Source organism: Dioscorea cayenensis, chromosome 11 (assembly GCF_009730915.1).
Source record: "Dioscorea cayenensis subsp. rotundata cultivar TDr96_F1 chromosome 11, TDr96_F1_v2_PseudoChromosome.rev07_lg8_w22 25.fasta, whole genome shotgun sequence".
Classification (NCBI taxonomy): Eukaryota; Viridiplantae; Streptophyta; class Magnoliopsida; order Dioscoreales; family Dioscoreaceae; genus Dioscorea; species Dioscorea cayenensis.
Genome location: NC_052481.1, coordinates 7,972,951 through 7,983,654, shown reverse-complemented (window position 1 = coordinate 7,983,654; position 10,704 = coordinate 7,972,951). Strand labels below are relative to the sequence as shown.

Below are 10,704 nucleotides of genomic sequence, written 5' to 3'. Positions count from 1 at the left end.
CAGCAATACAACGTATTTGATGAAGATGTCCTTGATGAGGAGATTGTTGAGAGTGATGTTGGTAAAGCTTTAGTCATACGAAGATCCTGCTTGACACCAAAGGCTACTGAAGATGATTGGCGGTGATCTAACATCTTCCAATCCACCTGTACTATCCTTGGGAAGGTATGCAAGTTTGTGATTGATGCAGGTAGCTATGACAACATTATCTCTGATGAAGCAGTATAGAAGCTGAATATCACCACTAAGTGACACCCGACGCCATACAAACTGTCTTGGATCAAGCGGGCTGGTGAGCTTATGGTTAGCAAGCATGCTTTGATTGCCTTCTCGGTTGGCCCGAAATACAGAGATGATGTGTGGTGTGACGTTGTACCTATGGATGCTTGGCATTTATTGTTGAGCAAGCCTTGGCAATATGATTGGAAGATGACACACGATGGTTGCGGCAAGTCTTATAGCTTCGTCTATAGCAGCGTAAAGATAGTGTTGGTACACAACAAACTTGTGGAAGCACCAACTGCCACCAACACCAACCTGCTATCCTATGCGTCATTCGGGAGGGAGTTACAGGATTCGAGCACTGCTTTTGTCTTCCTCGGGAAGACAATCACCGAAGGCTTGGAAACTCTAGAAATGCCGGAAATCATTCTTCCTTTACTTGACGAGTTCCAAGAAGTCTTCTCTGGAAATTTACCACGGTGGCTTCCACCGCTGCGGGATATACAACATCAGATAGAGCTCCAGCCTGGCTCTATCTTAACACACCGACTACACTACTGGATGAGTCCGAGAGAGCATGAAGAACTAAGGCATCAAGTAGAAGAACTGTTGGCAAAGGGCATATCCACTAGAGCATGAGCCCATACATGGTTCCCGCCTTATTGACACCAAAGAAAGACGGTACTTGGTGCATGTGTGTGGACAGCCGGGCCATCAATAGAATCACTATCAGGTATAGATTCCCTATTCCTCGATTGGCTGATCTGCTTGACCAGATTAGCGGGGCTACGGTGTTCACGCACCTAGACTTGAAGAGCGGGCATCACAAGATTCACGTGTGGCCTGGTGACGAGTGGAAGACAGCGTTCAAGACGTGTGAAGGATTGTACAAGTGGATGGTGATGCCTTCCAGGCTTTCCAATTTCTCTAGCACATTCATGGGGGTCATGAACCAACTCATGCATCTATTTATTGGCAAATTTATGGTCGTGTATTTCGATGACATCCTCATTTATAGCGATGAAAAGAGATGCATTTTGTACATGTTCGGGATGTCCTCACCACTCTTAAATCCCAACAGTTCTATGCAGCAAAGAAAAAATGTGTTTTCTTCACACCCAAGGTATTGTTTTTGGGTTATGTTGTTTCAGGAAAAGGTATGCAAGTGGACTAGGCCATGATTAAGGCGATATTAGATTGGCTAACTCCAATAACTATCACTAAGGTGCGAAGCTTCCACGGCCTTGCATCATTTTATCGGCGGTTCATTGCTCACTTTAGCAGTATCATGGCACCGTTGACGGAGTGCATGAATGGCAGCAAATTTACATGGACCACTGAAGTCGAGGCTGCTTTCCGGTTGATGAAGGAATGCTTGATCACCGCCCTTTTGTTGGCACTTCATGATTTCAACGATTAATTTGAGCTACACACCGACCCGTCCAAGGTGGGCATTAGGGGTGTCTTGAGCCAGCAAGGGCGGCCTGTTGCATTTTTCAGTGAGAAGCTTTCAGGAGAACAATTTAACTACAGCACCTACGATGTCGAATTCTATGTTGTTGTGCAGCACATTAAGTGCTGGAGCTATTATTTAATTTATCAGGAGTTTATCTTGTACACAGATCATGCCACCCTACGGCATATACATCAACAAGATAAAGTGTCATCCCGTCATGGACAATTAGTGAACTTTCTAGATGAGTTTACCTTTGTTGTGAGGTACAAAGCAGGGGTCTCTAACCGTGTGGCGGTGATAAGTGCTTGTGTATTAGTAATATAAAGTATTCTTTTCTTGTGTTGAGCATTACTTTTATCAGGTTTTAGCGCTAATACATGTGTATTTGTGTTTCTTTGGTGCATGTAGGGTTGTGGAGCCAAATATGTAGGAAAAACGCCAATGTAGATCGTGAATACACTATTTGATGAAATCTTGGAAGGAACAAATGCAAAGACACAAGTTGGGCTCAAAGATACGAGAATGTGTGCCAACCTCCATGTATTCAAGCAATTACAATGAGTTAGAGGTGCATGAAGGTAGTAACATTTGTGTATCTCGACTTGTGCAATGATATCAAGATCTTCACCAATGAGGCTTTTTATTGAAGAAGCGATGTGATCTACGGTATAAACGTGTGCCCATTTTTTTTAGCCGGCAACATAGCAGCTTACTGTAGCAATTACTATAGCTGTTACTGTTCACAGACCGCTGAAAATCAGAATTCTAGAGAAACCACACGCTCGTGTGGAATTTCCACAGGGGCGTGTGTGAAAATCCACAGGGCTGTGTGGAAACCTTATTCCAGCCTATTTAAAGCCGCGATTCAGCCCGATGTGAGGATCTTTTTTCCATCTTTCTCCAACTCTTGAGAGGCTTGCGGTTAGGGTTTAGAGCTATTGGCAAGGCTTTGGGAGTGTTTCTACGACTTCGACACCGCTTTTCCCTTGGAAGATAGCTATTGGGTGAGCTTTCATCGGTACCGATCTGGTGAGGTGTGCCCTAGGCTTGACGAGGGAACCTTTAAAGAGGATGAGGCTTCTCCACAAGACCATCGACACCACTACCAAGGGGGTTTTTCTATGGATTACTTGTTTTTAGTTTTGATTTTACTATTAATTATATCTTGCTGCATGGTGAGCTAAACCCTTATTGGGTACTTGGATTTGTGAACCCTAGGATGTATTTGTTTCATTAACCTTTTATTATGCTTTCCTTAATCGATGTTTTAATTAAGTTCCAATCTTGATTGCTTGTTGAATGATTTCTCCCTTAGAGTGACACTAGGGTTAAGAGTTCACATTGGTAATCTTTGTGAGTGAGTGACACACCACGAGGTTTAGACAAAGCTAGATTGGAGAAGGTCGAAAGGCTGAGTCGAGAGGTAGCAAAACGTCCCCTTTCCCCTCTTGTGTGATTTATCCTACCTCTATTTTCTAGAGTTCTTTGCGGCCATAATAGAGTGAAGTACTAAGAAAGGAACTCTGCTTGGGCTTAGTTGCGCGAGCAACAGAGTGAAGAGTTGAAGTAATCCTTAGTATCTGGGGCTTAATTGTGACTAGGGGCCTTTCGCCTGGACCAAAGGGTTAGGTCTATATATAGGAATAGAGTTTATCAGTTGGGATCCCAGAGCGTCTTGCAACTTTGTATAGTGTGAGGTGTTGAGGCTGATTGATTTTTCCGCCGGAGCATAGTATAGAGTTAGTCACAGTTGACCTTAGGTTTGGGTTCGTGTATCTTAGGATGTCTATGACTCATTGAGTATTAGTTAGGAAGCATAATAGTTGGTTTTTCACTTGAAGCGATAATTCTAGGTGGAGCAATATTTGAGTACCCCACTTCATATTGATTGCCTTTCATCTCACTTATTTGTGCCTTTCCTTCTTATTTCTTTTATTTTTGTCTACATTACATTTATCAACATAATCATTGTTTCATCTTCGCTTGGTTAAGTAGAAATCTTGGTGTTTTTATTCCTTTCTACCTGTGGATACGATACCCACTCACCTACGATTTATTACTTCAAAAAATCCGTGCAGTTGCGGGTCACACGCAAGGGGTGTGTCAGGCAGACGCACTTGGTAGGTGAAGCAACCTTCTAGTCACATTGCGGGTCGAGGTACCTGGTTTTGACTCTTTTCGTGATTTGTTTATGACTGACCCATATTTCTCGGAGATCCTCTTAGATGTACAGGCTGCAAAATAGACATATTTCCAACTCTAGGATGGTTTCTTGTTCTGGGGAAACCAACTCTGTGTTCCAAATTGCAGTTTAAGGATGTAAATTATCAGAGAGTTGCACAGTAAAGGCCATGCGGAGAGGGACAAAATGCTTCAGTTGATTTAGTCTTCCTACTTCTAGCCCGGTATGCGTAAGGATGTTGAAAAGTTTATTCAACGATGTTGAATATGTCAGATCTCCAAAGGAGGCGCAACCAATGCTGGCCTCTATATCCCATTGCCAGTACCTTCTCAGCCATGGACGAACATCAGTATGGATTTTGTGCTAGGCCTGCCACGTACTCAACATGGTAACGACTCTATCTTTGTGGTGGTAGGCCATTTTTCTAAGATGGTGCACTTCATTGCCTGCAAGAAAACGACAGATGCTATAAATGTGGCCTAGCTATTCGTCCGTGATGTCTACCTTCTCCACAGCCTACCATCCTTAATTGTCTCTGATCGAGATGCCCAGTTTCTTAGCCATTTTTCGCGAAGTGTGTGGAAGATGGTGAACACCTAACTCAACCATAGCAGTGCCTATTACCCTCAGACGAATGGACAAATTGAAGTTGTTAACCGCTGACTGGGTAATTTGCTTCATTGTCTTGTGGGGGATCATCCTAAAAGGTGGGATGTGAGATTGAGTTAAGCAGAATTTGCTCACAACCATGCTGCAAATAGAAGTACGTGGTTCAGTCCATTTCAGGTGGTGTACTTAGTAATTCCTCCTGGACCCCTCGACTTGATTGCCCTACTGACGAAGACTAAAATCCACGAGAAAGCGGCTGATTTTATAACGAGCTTACAGAACATTCACAAGACCGTTCTCGACAAATTGAACGCCGCCAACACACGTTACAAGCAACATGCCACCAGTGGCGCCACCATGTTGAGTTTGAGGTTGGAGACTTTGTGTGGGTTGTGTTGTCCAAGGAGCGTTTTCTAGCTGGGGAGAACAACAAACTTAAGGCAAAGAAAATTGGGCCCGTAGAGATCATTGAATATATCAATCCCAATGCATACCGAATTCAGCTCCCAAGCACATCCGGACAACTGATGTCTTCAATGTCAAGCACTTGATACCCTATTACGGTGACACCTCAGACGACGACAATTCGAGGGCGAATTCTCTCCATCCTGGGGAGAATAATAACAAGCATATAAACAAATTAGCATGTGCGTACATGGAGAAGCACGATGCATGGGTATTTCGGTAATTTGGTGGCCGACCGGATTTTATGGTCTGACCGGGTCTATTTGATGGGAAACGGGCCAAGGAACAAAAGTCACGAGTTTGTGCCCCATGAACTAGTGAGTCATACTAAAATTTGGCCAAATTCCATCGTTTAGGGCTCAAAAACACTAATTTTGCTGTTTTTGCTAATAATTAATTTTCTTATATCTTAAGCTCGAAATCTCTGATTTGTGAGCCGTTTATGGCAATAGTCTTTATTTTGTTAAGCCTTTTATTTCTTACTGATATTTGAGAATTTACCATTTTTGGTATATTTTTAAATTATCTCCTTTCTTAGTGTTATTTTAATTCGCTTATTTATTGTAAACCTATGGGCAAGAGAAAATCAATTTTGTGATCATTATTTTCATTGAGTAATAAAATTTTACTCTTTCCCAATTCATGGCTATCTTTGATCAAAAGGTGTTGGATATAGTGCTGCATCACATTGCTATATGAAAACATATGATTACGAATTTGATTAAAAAGTTGGAGATTTTCGAAAAAGAACACACGAGATCAGGGTTTGGATTGGAAAATAAAAGGCATTCAGAAAAGAAGACATAGGGTTAAGGTTTTGATTAAAAAATATGAGGCATTCTGAAAATAAAACATTGGAATAAGGTTTTGATTAAAAAAATTTAGACCTTCTAAAAAGAAATCAAAGGATTAGGATTTTGATTCAAACTTGAAAAATTACACACATTCCAAAAAGAAAAATTAGGATAAGTATTTTGATTTAAAATCAGCAAACAATCCGAATAGAAAAGAAATGATTATGTTTTTGAATTAAAAATAGGAGACATTCCAAAAAGAAAACATCAAATACATTTTTGCAAAAGAGGACTCATTCCAAAAAAAAAATATAGGATTAGGGTTTTGATTTAAATATAGCAGCCATTCAAAAAAGAAAAAATAGGATTAGGGGTTTGACTAAAAAAAAGGTGACATAACTAAAAAAAACATAGGATTAGGGTTTTGATTAAAAAATAGTTGACATTCCGCAATGAAGACATAGGATTGGAGTTTTGATCAAAATATAGTTCGCATTTGTAAAAAAAAACATAGGATTAGGGTGTTGATTGAAAAATATGAGACATTCTGAAAATAAAACATAGGATTATTTTTTGGAATAAAAATAGTGAACAGAAAACATAAGATTAGGTTTTTGTTTAAAAAACTATTGGGCATTCCAAAAAAAAACTTAGAATTATTGTTTTGATTATAAAGTATGAGATATTAAGAAAAAAAACATAGGATTCTGGTTTTGTTTGCAAAATCGAAGATATTCCGAAAAAAACATTGGATTAGGGTTTTGATTCAAATATAGTAGGTATTCCAAAAAGAAAGAGTACGATTTAGGTTTTGATTGAAAAACATGCGACATTACTATAAGAAAGCATAGGATTAGGACTTTCATTGAAAAATAAGAGACATTACAATAAGATAGCATAGGATTATCGTTTTGAATGAAAAATGTAAGACATTACTATAGGAAAACATGGGATTGTGGTTTTGATTAAAACATAGTAAACATTCCCAAAATAAAACAAGGGATTATGTTTTTTATTGAAAATATGAGACATTTAGAAAAGAATAATAGGATTAGGATTTTGATTGAAAAATAGAAGATGTTGTTATAATAAAATATTGGATCAGTGTTTTGATTGAAAACGGAAAAATAGGGGGCATTTCAAAAACAAAACATAGGATTAGGGTTTTATTCAAGAATTGAAGACATTCCTGAAAGAAAACAAAGAATTAGTTTTTTAATTCAAAAATATGAGGCATTCTGAAAAGAAAATATAAGATTAGAGTTTTTATTCAAATATAGTAGGCATTCCTAAAAGAAAACATAGGATTAGTGTTTTGATTAAAAATTATGAGACATTACTATAAGAAACATAGGATTAGGCTATTGATTCAAAAATAGATATTTCAAAAGCAAAATAAAGGATTGGGGTTTTGATTCGAATATAGTATTTATTCCGAAAATTATACATAGCAATAGCGTTTTGATTGAAAAATAGGGTAAGGGTCTTGATTGAAAAATATGAGACATTTCTAAAAGAAAAACATCGGATTAGGGTTTTGATTAAAAATTTGAGAGCATTCCCAAAACAAAAGATAGGATTACGGGTTTGATTTAAAAAAATGAAACATTCCGGAAAGAAAACAAAGGATTAGGGTTTTGATTAAAAAATAACAGACATTCTGAAAAGAAAAGAAAGGAATAGGTTTTTGATTGAAAAATAAGAGACATTCTGAAAGGAAAACATACGTTAGTGTTTTAATTCAAAACTAATAAATAGGAGACATTGAGGAAAAAACATAGAATTCGTGTTTTGTTTGCAAAAGAAGAGACATTCCAAAAAAATAGCATATGATTAGGGTTTTGATTCAAGTATAGCAAGCATTCTGAATAGAAAACATATGATTAGGGTTTTGATTGAAAAATTTGAGGCATTACTGGAACAAAACATAGTATTAGAGCTTTATTTCAAAAATCGTAGACATTTTGAAAGGAAAACATAGGATTAGGGCTTTGATTGACATATAGTAGGTATTACGAAAAAAAAACATAGGTTTAAGGTTTTGATTGAAAATATGAGACATTCCCAAAAAAAACATAGGATTTGTGTTTTGAAGAAAAAATATCCGACATATCCAAAAGAAAACAAAAGATTAGCATTTTGATTAAAATATATGAGACACTAAGAAAAGAAAACATAGGATTCATGTTTTGTTTGCAAAGCATTAGACATTCCAAAAAAAAAACTTAAGATTAGGGATTTGATTCAAATATATTAGGTATTCCGAAAAGAAAACATTGGATTAGTGTTTTGATTAAAAATAAGGAGACATTACTACAAGAAAATATAGGATGAGGTTTTTCATTGAAAAATAAGAGACATTACTATAAGAAAACATTGCGTTAGGGTTTTGATTCAAATATAAAAGACATTCTGAAAAGAATACATAGGATTAGGGTTTTGATTGAAAAATATGAGACATTTAAAAGAAAAACATAGGATTAGGTTTTTGATTGGAAAATTGGAGACACTACTATAATTAAATATTGGATTAGGATTTTCATTAAACACCAAAAAATAGGGGACATTTCCAAAAGAAAAAAATAGGATTTTGGTTTTTATTGAAAAATAGGTGACATTCTAAAAAAAACAAAGAATTAGTGCTTTGATAGAAAATAGGAGGCATTCGGGAAAAAAAACATAAGATTACGGTTTTGATTCAAATATGGTAGGCATTCCAAAATAAAAACATAGGATTTGGGTTTTGATTGAAAAATAGGGGACAAAACTCTATGAAAACAAAGGATTAAGGTTTTGAATGAAAAATAGGTGACATTACTATAAGAAAACATATGATTTGAGTTTTGATTCAAAAATAGTAGATATTCTGAAAAGGAAAAAAATTATTTGGGTTTTGATTCAAATATAGTAGGCATTCTTAAAAGAAAACATAGAATTATAGTTTTGATTGAAAGATAAGATTAGGGCTTTGAATAAAAGAATTGATACATTCCGACAAGCAAATAAAGGATTAGAGTTTTGATTCAAAACTAGAAAATAGGGCACATTACAAAAAGTAAATATAGGATTAGCTTTTAATTAAAAAAATAACAGTCATTCCGAAAAGAAAAGAAATTATTATCATTTTGAATGAAAAATAGGAGACACATTGAAAAGAAAGCATATTTTAGTGTTTTGATTCAAAACTATTAGATAGGAGACATTGAGAAAAGGAAACATAGGATTTAGGTTTTGTTTTCAAAATAGGAGATAACCTGAAAAGAAAACAAAGGATTATATTTTTTATTCAAATACAGTAGGTATTCCGAAAAGAAAATATAGGATTGGTTTTTTGACTGAAAATTAGTAGACATTACTATAGGAAAACATAGGATTACGGTTTTGATTCAAAAATAGTAGACATTCGAAAAATAAAACATAGGATTACAGATTTGACTGAAATATAGTAGGCATTCTGAAAAGAACACATAAAATTAATCTTTTGGTTGAAAAACATGAGACATTCCGAAAATAAAACATAGGATTAGGGTTTTGAATAAAAAATAGGAGATATTCCCGAAATAAACTATAAGATTATGGTTTTGATTATAAAATAAGAGGCATTCTAAAAAAGAAACTAAGGATTGGGGTTTTAATTAAAAAAAAAAGAGACATTAAGACAAGAAAACATAGGATTTAGGGTTTGTTTACAAAATAGGAGGCATTACAAAAACAAAATATAGGATTAGGGTTTTGACTCAAATATTGTAGGCATTCTGAAAACGAAACATAGGATTAGGGCTTTGATTGAAAAATGGGAGACATTACTATAAGAAAATATAGGATTTGTGTTTTGATTAAACACTGAGAAATAGGGGATATTTCCAAAAGAAAACATAGGAGTAGGGTTTTGATTCAAAAATAGGACCCATTCCGAAATGAAAAAAACATAGGATTAGGGTTTTGACTGAAAAATATGAGACATTAGTAAAAGAAAACAAAGGATGATTGTTAGGATTTAGAAATAGCAGATATTCCCAAAAGGAAACATAAGAAAAGGGTTTTGATTATAAAATAGGAGGCATTTCAAAAAAAAAAAAGTTTTGGATTATTGCATTGGTTAAAAAATATGAGACCTTACAAATATAAAACATATGATTTGGGTTTTGATTTAAAAATATGATACATTTCGAAAAGAAACATAGGATTAGGATTTTGATTAAAAAATAGGATACATTACTATAAGAAAACATAAGATTAGGGTTTTGATTAAAACCTAAAAAATAGTAGACATCCGAAAAAGAAAACATATAATTATTGTTTTGAATGAAAAATAGCAGACATTCCAAAAAGAAAACATAGAGCTAAGGTTTCGATTAAAAAATAGGAGCCAATAAGAAAAGAAAACATAGGCTTATTGTTTTCATTGAAAAATATGGGATATTACGAAAAGAAAATATAGATTAGTGTTTTGATTCACAAATAGTTGATATTTTAAAAAGAAAACATAAGTTAGGGTAGTGATTAAAAAAATAGGAGGCAATCAGAAAAAAAAAAAACATAAGATTAGAGTTTTCATTAAAAAATATGACATTATTAATGAAAAACATTCATTACTATTTTGATTCAAAAATTGCAGACTTTCTCGAAAGAAAACATAAGATTTGGTCTTTCATTAAAAAATGGGAGACATTCTGAAAAGAAATCAAAGGATTTGGATTTTTATTCAAAACTAGGATACAAAAAGAAAACATAGGATTATGGTTTTGATTAAAAATTAGAAAGGATTCCCAAAACAAAAGATAGGATAAGGTTTGATTCAAACAAATGAGACAATCCTAATAGAAACAATGGACACATTGCGAAATAAAACATAGGATTATTATTTTGATTGAAAAGTGGAAGACATTCCACAAAAAAAGAAAGAATTATGCTTTTGATTGTACAATAGGATACATTGAAAAATTAAAACGTAGCTTAGGATTTTTATTCAAAAT

General features: G+C 35.0%; 1 protein-coding gene across 1 annotated transcript; it reads left to right on the top strand.

Moving 5' to 3' along the window:
* Nucleotides 1-300: 300 nt before the first annotated feature.
* Nucleotides 301-861, top strand: LOC120271585. The gene has a single exon (XM_039278265.1). The coding sequence runs from the start codon at nt 301-303 to the stop codon at nt 859-861; it is 561 nt and encodes a 186-aa protein (XP_039134199.1).
* Nucleotides 862-10,704: the final 9,843 nt, after the last annotated feature.